This window comes from Megalobrama amblycephala, linkage group LG13, assembly GCF_018812025.1.
Source record: "Megalobrama amblycephala isolate DHTTF-2021 linkage group LG13, ASM1881202v1, whole genome shotgun sequence".
In the NCBI taxonomy this organism is placed as follows: Eukaryota; Metazoa; Chordata; class Actinopteri; order Cypriniformes; family Xenocyprididae; genus Megalobrama; species Megalobrama amblycephala.
In genome coordinates this window covers 27,533,553-27,547,491 of record NC_063056.1, presented here as the reverse complement: position 1 = coordinate 27,547,491, position 13,939 = coordinate 27,533,553, and the positions used below count along the sequence as shown (strand labels likewise).

The following is a 13,939-nucleotide window of genomic DNA, read 5'->3' as shown; positions in this document are numbered from 1 at the left end:
TCACCCCTTCTTTTGTGCATGCCTTGGGCGTGAATTATTTAAATGAGGAATATTGTGATGTGTACATTCCCTTGAAGAAACCTCAAGACTATAATCAAGGTGTTTCAAGGGGTTCAGAAACAGTGCTAACTGATATAGAGAATAACTCCCTTTGAAGTGGACTTTGCAGACCTTTTTCATGCTCAAACAGTAACATTACACACTAAAGTAAGTTGAAAATGTAATAATAAGAACCCATAATAAGACCTATTTAAAGGATTAGTCCACTTTTAAATACACTTTTCCTGATAAATTTACTCACCCCCATGTCTTCCAAGATGTTCATGTCTTTCTTTCGTCAGTCGAAAAGAAATGAAGGTTTTTGAGGAAAACATTCCAGGATTTTTCTCCTTACAGTGGATTTCAATGGCTACCAACAGGTTGAAGGTCAAAATTACAGTTTCAGTGCAGCATCAAGGGCTTTAAACGATACCAGATGAGTAATAAGGGTCTTATCTAACGAATCGATCGGTCATTTTCGAAAAAAATACAACCGTTTATGCTTTATAAACAAAATATCGCCTTGAACGTACTTTCCGCTTCGGCATTCTTCATAACGCTTACGCTGAATGTCCTACGCCTTCCCTATTCAAGTTACAGAAAAAAACTAAACTGGCGCCGCGTTCGTTCTGTAAGTAGAATAGGGAAGGCATAGGACATTCAGCGTAAGCGTTATGAAGAATGCGGAAGCGGAAAGTACATTCACGCGATATTTTGTTTATAAAGCATAAACGGTTGTATTTTTTTCGAAAATGACCGATCGGTTCGCTAGATAAGACGCTCATTACTCATCTGGTATCGTTTAAAGCCCTTGAAGTGCACTGAAACTGTAATTTTGACTTTCAATCTGTTGGTAGCCATTGAAATCCACTGTAAGGAGAAAAATCATGGAATGTTTTCCTCAAAAACCTTAATTTCTTTTCGACTGACGAAAGAAAGACATGAACATCTTGGATGACATGGGGGTGAGTAAATTTATCAGGAAAAGTGTATTTAAAAGTGGACTAATCCTTTAATAATAATAATAATAATAATAATTCAATTATTAGTGTTTTAAAACTTTAAAATGAGCAATAGATGACAGCAAATGTAATCTAAACGTAATAATATGGAAAGTTTAACAGTGAGAAAATAGTAAATTTAACTTTTCTCAAAGTCTAAAACTATATATTGTAACATCTAACTATCTAACTATAACAATCTCTCCTCAACCTCTCCTTGCACAGTTTTCCAGAAAGTTCTCCACAGCTCGAGCTGTGAGTTGAGAGTGAAGGAATGCGTGAGGAGACGATGCAGAGGAACTGAGCGACATGATTTGCAAGACATGACATATTGTCCCTCTCCAGGGCTCTAACAGAACGGGCTTCTCCTCGGAGAGATGCAGAAAAACGAGACTGAGCACGAGAAATGGAGACAAACTGAGAAAGAAGTGGAGAGGAGGAGGAAAGAGAGGAATATGGAAGGAAGATGCCTTCAGGGTAAAGTGCATAAATCAGGATCTCCAAAGAGCCTCAAATGGAAAAGTTGAGAGCAGAGCCTCATCCGTGAGTTTAGCTGACTCCCTGCTGGCCTCCTCCAGAGTTAAGTCAGATTTACATGCTCTCTGGCAAACAAAAACACACACGCACACACACCGCTCAGGAACAGATCTGCTAATGTTGATGGAAAACCATCAATCGCAGGACAGGCATGATTCCACATCACTAAACTAGTGATATGTTGCATATATGTGCAGGCACAGAATAAACTATATTTTTAAGGAGCAAAAAAAAAAAAAAAAGCCTTGAGATTCTTAAATACAATAAAAAAAAAAAAAAACTGCATTTAACATTTTATGACATTTTCAAATGAAAGTATTTCAGTAGGATGGGATTTTCTTTTTGCTCTAAGGTAGCTATTTGATTGGATTGTGAAAAGCTACAAAAAAATCTATGATATTATTGGTTAATTTTAATGAAAGATTAATACTAGGGACATTAATTAAGAAAGTAAAAAGGATTTGATTTCAAGTTGTCTTTTAAGCAGGGTTTGTCATGAAAAAAAGAAAAAAAAAAAGAAAAAATGGAAAATAGAAATAAATAACTAGCAAATAAAACAGCATTTACCATGTGTTCAAAAGAACAAAAACATGTGCAAGAACACAAATGTTGTAGTCACTAAATGGCTCTTTTATTAAACGTAATAAATTACTGGTTTTTGATGTCAGATGATTCTGGCAGCAATAGCAGCCAATCATCTGAGCAAATGATTCAGTCACATTACTTGAAGCAAAGTCTAATTTTTGATGCGCATCAAAGAATTTATTCAGTAAATGCACTTCTATCATATTTTAAGTGCACGTCTTCTTACCAAGTAAATAATAATAGTCAATCATCTGATCGAAATAATAGCAGCCAATCATCTAAGTGAATTATTCACATGACTTGAAGCAAAGTCACGAAATTTAACACACATCTAGGAATTTATTAATTAAATGCATTTCTGTCATAGTTTACGAGCACACCAAATAAAACATTTATCCACCTTCATTTTTTATGTGCATTTTAATATTTTTATTTGCCTGATTTTATTTATTGATGCTTCCATCCAGCATTTTTTATACCCCTAATTTTCCAAAAATAAGTGGATGGAAACCCAGTTAACACTTGACATTCGTTAATATTGCTCAGTGCAACTGCAAAAAACTAAATGTTTATTTCAGCCAACAGCCAGTGTTGGTGGGACAAAACAGACCTCCCTCACAGAAAAAAATAGGATATTAATTCATTTCTGAGAAAGAGCACTATACATACATTTCTGAAGAGGCCTAATATTCAAATTCATTTTAATGCTTACAAATTTAGGTAGATGTGTGCATGTAGACTGTCAGTTTTGATTCTTTAAAGGGAAGCTTCAGAAATCTACTCATCTGTAGGAGGTTATAACTGTGTGTAAGTGAGTGTGTATGCGTGTGACAGAAATAGACTCATCATACCTTGTAGTTGCGACAGGTGGGGTTGAACGCATTGGTTCCACATGCAAAGAGAGTTTCGTCGTTACGTGGCACCAGCACTTTGATGTAGTTGTAACACTCATCCTGTGAAAGACAAGACACTGGCTTTTACTCGCACTATATATAACTCCTGCATGACAAACACATACAAAGACTGACTCATCCTGAAGCTTACAGCGAGCATCATTACTGACTCCCTTTTTTCCTTCACTTCCACATACAAATTACCATAATCCCTATGCTGAGCTCCAGGATCTGACTTGCTCACTGCAACACAGTCTTCAACCAACAATGATATTATAAAACCTGTGTGTGTGTGTTCAAATATCATCATGTATATACAGCCACCTGTGGTGAACCACTTAGTCTTAGCTTCAGACCATTTACTGACCATCTGATGCGTACTGATTACAAAACTGGCAAGTGCCTTCTTGATCTGGCAATCTCTAATCTGATTGGCTGGCTTGACACAACATTTAGCAATAAGAACAAGTTTGTTTTTTAGGGATTTATAATATTAAAATTCTGGAGGATAATTTTCACGTTTTGGCCGATAAGTGATAAATGGTTCATAGTAAAATTCTATGCTATTTTGTCCAAATAAATTGAAAATAAATCATTAAAATCTAATAAATCTTTTAAAATGTTTAAAGTGAGTGAATTTAGGCAAAACAGAGATATTTTAAGATGGGCTAAAAATACAGTGTTAGATAACTAAGAGCATCTAAAAGTAAAAAAAAAGGAAAATTAGAATGCCCAATTAAATATTTAAAATCATCCAATACAGATACATTTAAAAACATCTCTTAAGATAAACTAAAAAATATATCTGATTAAAAATATATATTGTCCATTAATACTGATATATTATCATTTCTTCATACCGATATTTACTGCAGAACCATTCATGGATTCAGACTGCTGGGCTATTTTATTTTCCTCACCAGTCTATTACTGTAGGATCTATTTCAGATAAATCCACCTCTAATGGGCACAAAACTACAAAATGAAATGTGGTTGTCAGATGCTCAGATGGTCTCTTCCTGTCTATCTTCCTGTTCTTTTCCAGAATAAGCTGCAATGTGGCCCAGACCTGCCATTTAGATAAAGGTCTGTCTATGCGAGACTAATAACCACTTAATGCAACAGTTGCTGACTTCTATCACACAATTACAGGGAGAAAAGGAAAGGAGAAATAAAAGAGTTGTGTACTCACGCTGTTTTTCCCCCTGACTGTGCATTTCTCTACATCTTTTGTCTTCCATGTCAGTTTCTGCCACACAAACAAACAAACAATCATGGGCTCATCACTATTCACAACAGCTGCAATAGGAAAAACTCATTTACTTCAATAAGCATCACACATAAACATAAAAAGGAGGAAAGACAGAGAGAGACAAGCAGCACTGAGCAACAAGAAGGAAAAGAGAGATGTCTCAGGTTGTTAACAATCTGAGTGTTTGTGTTGTGTGTGTGTGTGTGTGTGTGTGTGTGCGTGCTTGTTGGTGTCATTAGGTCAGGCTGTATTTCAGAGATTTACTGGGCCGCCCCATGTCTGCCCACCCAACAGGAACAGCAGGCAATCAACACCCACACACACATACCATGACAAGCTAAAAACAACACTCTCACTAACACAACTATTTGCTGCAGTGACATCTTACTCTCAACAGTTAAGATAATAATGTCAGTGAGACCCAAAGGACAAATGAGTGAGCAATCTATCCATAAGCAGACTGCTTCATCAACACTATTACATTTGATATGACTGCTGTAAGTTTCAACACCGTAGGATGGAAAAAAGATTTCTATTGCTATTTAAAATAGCAAACTAATAAGTCTAACTAAATAACTCTTAACATTCAGAACTCAAAACTGCCTCCTCAGTCTATGTAACAGCAAAAAATGGGTCTTTCAGGGGGAAAAACAGCCACTTACCTTGAATAAGGTACAAAAATAGATTCTTAAACACCTTAAGATGTATACTTTCAATAAAAAAAAAGCTATTTTTTCTTCACTTTTTCAAAAAACTAAGTGAAAGCAGATGCTTAACCTTGAGAAATGTTGATCATGAACCTCAGGAGGTCATGCTAAATAGTACATGAACGATTTTATTTTCTATTCATTTTATATGAGGCCTATTATGAAAAATACAGTTTAAAATTTTGTATTTTCTTTATAGAAATAAATATTAAATAAAACGGATGACAGTGTTGTGGTACAGTTAAATATTATGTTTTGGTAATAATTAATTAGTAAATAATTTGAAAGAGTTTTTACTATAGTTTTACTATCCAAATTATGATATTGCTGTATAATTTGAATCGCCTGATGCAGTTGAGAAGGTCAAGAGCTTTAATGTGGGGCAGGGCAATATACAAACTCTTTTTTTTTAAAGATTTATTTTTGGAGTTTGTGTCTTTATTGAGATAGGATAGTAGAGTAGACAGAAAGTGATGTGGGAAAGAGAGGGGGATGGAATCGGCAAAGGTACGCTCTGACCACAACACCAATTTTAACTGGGAGATACAGACATTTGATGTGTTTAAAACAAGCTAGTTGTTAAAGCTCATTAGCATAAACATATCTTACAGAATGTACAGTAGCTTAAACAGCCTATTTAATTCCAAGTGTCACACTGAGGGTGGAAAATGGTCGTGCGAAACTAAATTACGGCTGTTTTTTGTGTAAGAGACCTTGACTAACATTTCAAGTAGACCTCTGGGAAAAATAGACAATGTTATAAAAGTGTAGAATATGCGTCCTTTAAAGCCACCATAAAGAGAATTGCTCATTTGAAAAATGGGATTTCTAAATGGTCCTTCCCCAAAGACGAATAAAAGTGAATATTCCACTTTACGCACTCACAGCACTGATCTGAGAGAAAGAAAAACATTAGAAAAGCCTGAAACAGAAAGTTGAGAAAAAGGTGAGCTTACCTGTTGGGGGACGATTCGCTCCACTGAAGCGCTGAGGTTAATGGCAAAAACGTGATCTCTACAGAGACACAGAGAGAGACAGACAGAAATGCCAATATTCTCATCAAGTGTTTGAGCAACTGAGATTTTTTTTTGCCATTTCTTTCAATAAGTAACAATACAGTGCCAATAACACCTTGAGCTGAATTGAAGGGGGCAGAGGACAGCAAAAACGAGAGTGAGAGAGCATGAGTGGTGAAGAGACAGACACAGAGGAAATAGAAGGGGTGAGAAAGGTGTCAGAGAGCGAGCGAACATCCATCTGTCTGCAATCCAGGTCTGAATGAGACTGATTGGCCCAATCACACGACCTCTATCATTAGTGTGTGGGTCTTATCGCTGCAGGCGTCTGGAGAAACAGCACTAGTCTGTATGGATCCAGAGGTCTGGAATTCCTAGTCGATGTTGCATCTTTTGAAATGTGTGCGGCTGTGGTGTTGTGTGCAGTGCGAGCATGTGATTGAACTGACATGACATACCTTGCAGCAATGTAGACCATGTGGTTAATGCGCAGCATCCTCTGAAAATCCAGCCCCAGTCTGGCAGTGTCGTTATCTGACATGTTCCCCTGGAAACTGGGGTATAGGTAGGTGTCTTCATGATAGGGAAGAGAAAAGACTTGAGTTAAAATCAACTAGAAATGGTCACTCTGTACCATCTTGGTGTCAGTGTAGCACCTGAAGGATTATTCTTATTTTCACATCAACATTTTCAAATTAAGTGTAGCTTAACAGCAATTTAACCACCAATTTCAAGTTCCAGGAAGGTACTAAAGACATCATTAAAATAGTCCATGTGACTGCAGTGGTTCAACCGTCATTTTATGAAGCGACGAGAACACTTTTTGTGCACAAAAACAATGACTTTATTCAACAATATCTTCTCTTCTGTGTCATTCTCATACGGCGTTTACGTCCAGTGCTTCCAGGTTCTACGTCAGAATGGCGAGTCCTGATTGGCCGGCTCCTGCATCAGCATTGCATGCATGCGTCGTGCTGCTTACGTGATCAGCTTTGGCCAATACTGAGCTAGAGTTCTGACGTAGAACCTGGAAGCGCTGGATGTAAAAAGCGTAGGACAATGACAGAAGAGAAGATATTGTTGAATAAAGTCATTATATTTGTTTCGTTTTTGTGCACAAAAAGTATTCTCGTCGCTTCATAAAATAAAGGTTGAACCACTGTAGTCACATGGACTATTTTAATGATGTCTTTAGTACCTTTCTGGAACTTGAAATTGGTGGTTAAATTAGTGTCTATTGAGGAGTCAGAGAGCTCTCGGATTTCATCAAAAATATCTTAATTTGTGTTTTTCGAAGATGAACGAAGGTCGTATGGGTTTGGAACGACATGAGGATGAGTAATTAATGACAGAATTTTCATTTTTGGGTGAACTAACCTTTTTGTCTAGTCTTAAGTATTGTCTAGTAAATCTTGTCATAAAAATTTCAGAAGCAACAATAGAAACATGCACATTTTTTTCTATTTTTCAAATAAAAAAGTTATTTTAAATTGTAATAATATTTCACAATATTACTTTTTTTGTGTATTTTTAATCAAATAAATGTATCCTTGGTGAGCATAAAAGATTGCTTTTAAAAATATTAAAAACCGATCCCAAACTTTTGAACGGCAGTGTACATACATATTTTCAATTAAAAATGACAAATTCTGAAGTGTGGATGGAGACAAAACGTAGTTTGGTGGTTCGATCCAATCATTTTCTGCCTGGGGGCCTCGATTAAAAAAAAAAAAAGAAAAAAAAAAAACCCTCCCACATCAAAAACTGTTTAATGTTTATAGTGATTCATATCACAGATCTCACTTTGCTGTTAGCAATTATGATGTGTAAGTGTGTTTACACAAATGTCATTTGCTAATTAATCTCATTTGCACTTAAAAAGATTACTTTCGAGCACAATGTCAAAGATGAGTCACAAGTCACTTTGGCATGCACATTCTTTCAGAGGTCGAGTAGGTTACACAACATTTTCAGACCCGCAGAGACATTCACAATGACCTGCAGGGACCTTTAATTTGCAGGTCTGTTTGGAAACTGCTCAAAAGTAGCAGACACAGGATGGGAAATATGACCTTGGGGTGGAAATAAAATCTGGACTTTATAATGATTCCTGTTTCTACAGTTACTCAGAGATTATGAAAGTATTGTTTCGAGTTTCTCCTTAGCTTGGCAGACCACAGGTGGCCGCAGCAGGAACTGGAGCTCGCTCTGATGTTCAGGAGCTACAGTAAACAAACATGTAAGGGTTAAACTGGAGTAGAAACTTCACTCTTTTTTCAAAGACACTGACTGGGTAAACACCATCATCTGATCTCGGCAGGATCATCCCTCAATAAAGATCACCCAGAGTGTCTGCATCTCAACATACAGCCAGAGCCAATGAACCAGTGATATGAGAAAGAAACTTCAATCCACATGACTCTCACAAGTCTGAAAAACACTGCATGAACTCACTGCATGAGAATGAATATTCTAGAATTCTCAGCTTCATTCTTCAAAATAATTTAAGATTATTCAACCAAACTGAAGTTATACATTTTAAAGGATGGAATCTGAACTTTGATTTTAAAATGCTAAGCATCATAAACTTGCAGACTTTGTAAACGGTTACAAAGAAAAACTGAGCATCTTACACTAATCAACTGAGGATCACACACTACCAGACTTTCAAGTTGTTCCAAACACAACAAACTCCCACAGAAACATATGCCTCCTTGCTAGGAGACGCATGACAAATGAAAATAATGTGTTCTAAAATTGCCTCAAAATATCAAATACGTTTGATACATCATACACTACACGATTGTCTGGGAAATCTGTCAACTCCAACTGCCCAAAATCTTTCAGCAACTAGCATCAACTCACCCAATTATAAATTGGGGCAAACAAACATCTGGACAGTGTAGTGTATTCCAGCCTTATGGCAACATTCACATTGAGGGTATTTACTAACAGGTCTAATATATATTTTCAGTCTGCCAAGTTTCACATACTGTCTGGATGAACACATAACCAAAGTTTCTATTCTCACGATAGCAGTGAATAACAATAAACTAGGGATGTCCTATTGACATTAGAGGCCCATATCATGATTAAAAACAAATAAATACAAATAATATTTTCATGTTATAGCTGATATAACTCTCAAAGTGACGGTAGCCATTGACTTGCACTATATGAATCACCAAAGTCCCTTTCAAGGAAAGTCTGTTAACTTGGCGGCCATATTTGCAATACCTCCGGGCAGCTATTTCAGGCAAATCCTGAAATCTCAAAAACTGCTTGCCGAACTCATAATTAAATAACGTATTTCAAATCAGCAACAAAATCTGACATGAGCTATCCCATAAATGTTGTGCTCAAATAGCTTTACTAAAGCTTATTTTTCAGGCTAGACAAGCCAACGCGCATGTGCAATCCTAAGCGCGAGTCTCAGGTTTCTATGGGAACCGGAGCTTCTAACGGCAGCTGCAATGATGCAATGACTTTAATCAGCGATTGGCTTTTTTATTTAGAAGGTGGGATGTATTCCACAATATTGCACTTTGCAGTTTCTCCCATACATAACTAATAGGAGTAAACAGTCTTTCTATATCTATAGTCTTTGTAATCACCAAGGACCACAGTTTCAGCAAAAAACTTTCTTTACCGTTCTACTTTAATCTTCTGTTACTGGACTGTGGGTGAGTAAATTAATGGCAAATTTTCATTTTTGGGTGAACTATCCCTTTAAGTACAGATCAAAGATGATCGCACTGGATACCATGAGAGACAACTAGTCCAGTGTGGTTCTGTTCATATAGCACAGATTTAACGAACTCAGCTCAAAAAACATGGATGCCAACAGTGAAATCAACAAAGATGCCATATTTTGTTAAAGCCTGTTAAGATGCTCCTTTTTTTTCCACCAGTAATGTGTAGGCTGCACCAAGACCGCAGGGCTGATGGGACCATCTATGGTGGATAGAGGCAGACTGGTATCAAAATATGCAAATGCACGAACTGCAGTAACAACTAGTTTTTCAATTCGGTTCAGAACAAAGACAATCACATTGAACAATTAAATTTAAAGTTACACTGTAGTTTAGGGTCCAATTCTCACTATTAACTAGTTGCTTATTAGCATGCATATTCTTAGGATATTGGCTGTTTATTAGTACTTATAAAGCACAGATTAATGTCTTTTTCTGCATGACCATACTCTACATTCCTTAATCCTACCCAATACCAAAACTTAACAAATACCTTATTAACTATTAATAAGCAGTAATTAGGAGTTTATTCGGGCAAATGTCATAGTTAATAGTTAGTTAATAGTGAGAATGTGTAATGTGTCCAAGCAAATTGATCAACTAGTTAGTGCAGTGACAGCACTCGCTGCCAGCTCTTCTGAGCTGTTGTGCTAAAAAAAAAAAAAAAAAAAAAAACACAGAAATGGAGGTACCTGTCTGACTCATTTGCATATTTTGATATGGTCTCTCTGCACTGTAGTTGTTCCCACCAGCCCTGCACTCCACAAGAAACCCATATATTATAGTCCAGACCAAACATGTTTCAAACCATCATCTTAACAAGAATAAACATAACACTGGTTGTTACAGTTGGTTACATGTTGCAGTTGTCACTCCCCTAAAAGAATTTTATGTTAAGATTTTTCATTCAGAAGAGGAGTGAAACCATATTTAGCTACAGTGTGAACATAGTCGCACTTATCTAATGGGTTTAAAGACTACAATGTGTAAAGGCTCTAGCACAAAGCAAAGTCTCAGGATGTAAAACCACACACACATACAGTAAGCACATAAACACTCACACAGGTGGAAATGGTTGATAAATGGGTCTCATTACTCGTGTGATGTTCCTTTTGGAGAGCTCTATTAGCCCAGCTATCTGTACATCGATGGCCCTGAGGCTCAGTATCTGTTTTTGAGTCCAGCTCTCTCCAAAAAGTGGTCCACTCATTTCAGCAGAACAAAAGACCCTGCATAGCTCTTGTACCTGCTCAAACATGTCCTCCCCCCCGAGTCAACCCTATCAATCATATGACATCCATCATGCCGAATTCAGTTTTTTTTTTTTTTTTGGGGGGGGGGGGGGGGGGGGGGGGGGAAGAGAAATGGGACTGCAGGCTAGATTTAAACTTCAAATTTGCAGCCCCCACATGACTTAATAGCTAAAGCAAAAGTACAATTCAGAATTTAACAGAATATTCAGAATTGAAGAATCTTGAATCTATCCATCCATCCGTCCGTCCATTAGTCCATCCATCTTTCATTTTGTCCATCCATCCATCCTCAAAATTTTCAATCAAGATTTTTTGAAGCTAACATTCAAAGCTTGTATTAAAGGTGCTGTATGAAATGTTTTTGACTGTACTACAGCACAAAATACCATAATATGTTTGCAGAGATTTAGGAAACATGCTAAGCAGCCAGTTATTCTACTTTGAAATGTGCATTCCGTGTCGGAATGTCTATTTTTGTTTTGGTCCGTGTGATCCTGCCCGCTGCCAATTTACCCAATAGTATTTCAAAACCCCAGGTTGCCAGCTGGCAGAAAACAGCGTTGTGCATCCATGGAAGTCTTCGTTCATCTTCGGAATACAAATTAGGATATTTCTGATGATATCCAAGGTTTTGTTTATCCCACATTGAAATGTTAAGAAGTCATGAGAATACTTTTTATGCGCAAAAACAAAACAAAAATAATGACTTTATTCAACAATTTCTTCTCCCCTGCCATTCTCCTATGCAGTTTACGTTGTATAGACAGTGCAGGATTCCAGGTTGTACATCAGAACGCCGACTCAGTATTGGGCGTCTCCTGCATCAGCATCACATGCATGGGTCGTGCTGCTCACGTGTACAGCGTCGGCCAATACCGAGTCGGCGTTCTGACGTAGAACCCGGAAGCCTGCACTGTCTATACAATGTAAACAGTGTTGAATGTGGTAATTATGTTTAATTATGTAAACCTCTCGGATTTCATCAAAAATATCTTAATTTGTGTTCCGAAGATGAACAAAGGTCTTACGGGTTTGGAAAGACATGGGGGTGAGTACTTAATGACAGAAATTTCATTTTTGGGTGAACTAACCTTTTAAGAATTATGAAAAATATAGTGCTGGATTGCATAGTCTGTATAAAAATGGGTTGTCCCCAAAATATCAACATAAAACAGTAAACACTTCACACTATCACACCTCATTTGCAATTGAGTCGGCCTTTTCTGCACACTGCTGTTTGCTACACAGCCAAGACTGAGGAGTTTTTATTTGCCAATTAGTAACAACTTCACAGCAGCTCAGAGTGAAGCTGCTCTCTCAGACCCAATAGGTTTGGAAGCTGGAGAGTAGCATGGGGCGGAAAACCAGGATGGGGTAGATTAGGGCTGGGAACGTGAAGGTGGAGTGAGGATGGACTTGGCAGCCGTGGCTGCTGATATATGTATTTGGCGTGTGAAATGCTTTATGCCTGCCAAGACCTGATTGCTTGGCAGGCGGTTTACTTTTAAACTCTGGGTACGGTTTAATGCGCCTATTGCTATATATCATGCAAGATAAAGCATTCATCATTCCAAATGTCTTGATTGAATTATAAAGATATGAAAACAAACTAAGGTTTTAACACTTTTAGTATGCCTGAAGTTAAAAACTAATCAGTGAAATGATGTCACTTTTATCCCAGGAACTGCAGTGCTAAGTGGTGTTTCATAGTTTCATACTTACGTTCACTACCAACGGTGCTGATGGGCTCCAGGTCCTGAGGAAAGGGCGTCGCACCATGGCACAGATGCTTTAGGCAGGTGAGGGCGAGCGTGAGGGTCAAGGCCAAGAGGGGCCGCGACCCAAAATCACCAACCTCATTTCAGCTAGAGCATAGAAGTCAGCCACACAGCATGACACAGAGTAGATTGAACACCACCTGAAAAGACAAGAAAGAGGGCGATGACAACAACTGCCGTTTCTGTAAAAAAAAAAGCACTGCAAAAATCACTTTGTATGCTTCTACCTGACTGAACAACTTGTACTGTACATGTGACTGAATGATTGTGAAAGTCATTGCCATGTCGTTCCAAATCTATGACTTCAAAATGTGAAATGTTAAAAATTGTGCTTTTACATCCAATTACAATAAATGGGGACCTAGACTTTCAAGCTTCAGAAAGTGGCATTAAATGGTTCATGCAACTTCAGAAGTCTAATGCAGCACATGAGGAGTCACATGCACTGTACATCTTTTAGGATACTGCCATGACTATTTTGCATCATTTTTTAAGCTTGAAAGAGTCGCCATCCAGACTAACTGCCTGGAAAATATATAGCAACAAGTGCAATGTTCCTTTCTGGATGAAAGTGAGCCAGATAGGTTGTCAACAGGGTGAGTAAATAATGACTGATATTTCACTTTCACTATCTCTTTAATGAAATGTAATATTCAAGCATCCTACAGTCAGACAGTGACAGCATATCTCTTATTAACATGCCCAACGTAATAATGGAGAAACAGAGCTCAGGAAAGAAAGAGATATGGACTGAGTGTGCGAAAGCACAATAGGTTATATTATAAGGGGCCCCAGCCTGGGGGACACCTGGCTCATTGACTCGAACTGTACAGTCTTTCACAGGTGACTTAACTCAATTAACCGCAAAGGCTGCTGGGATGCCGTCTCAGTCTGTCAGCTTTTACACGAGGCCAACAGGGATGGATCAAAAACTTATTTTCAGGGCAATGGAAAAAATGAAAATCTCTTGCCAAAAAGTTCTATTGAAAATAGGCTGAATTATTGATGGCCGCTTCGAGTGTTTGTATTAGATTCATAATAGACTGAGATACTAACATTAATGAGTTTGGCATCAGGTTATATTATACACAATGCAATGGACAAAAAGAGGATGGACTGTCCTCTA

The 13,939-nt window shown here is 37.6% G+C and overlaps 1 protein-coding gene across 1 annotated transcript in view; it reads right to left on the bottom strand.

The window, feature by feature from the left end:
• Window positions 1-12,896, bottom strand: part of sema6e (sema domain, transmembrane domain (TM), and cytoplasmic domain, (semaphorin) 6E) — a gene marked incomplete at its 5' end in the record, with an annotated part of 62,478 nt that extends 49,582 nt beyond the window's left edge. The window contains 5 exons of the mRNA XM_048153125.1: window positions 3,014-3,115; window positions 4,248-4,304; window positions 5,971-6,028; window positions 6,489-6,603; window positions 12,758-12,896. Of these exons, the coding sequence (XP_048009082.1) occupies window positions 3,014-3,115; window positions 4,248-4,304; window positions 5,971-6,028; window positions 6,489-6,603; window positions 12,758-12,896 (471 nt within the window). The remainder of the gene's footprint in view (window positions 1-3,013; window positions 3,116-4,247; window positions 4,305-5,970; window positions 6,029-6,488; window positions 6,604-12,757) is intronic.
• Between the last annotated feature and the right edge of the window lie 1,043 nt (window positions 12,897-13,939).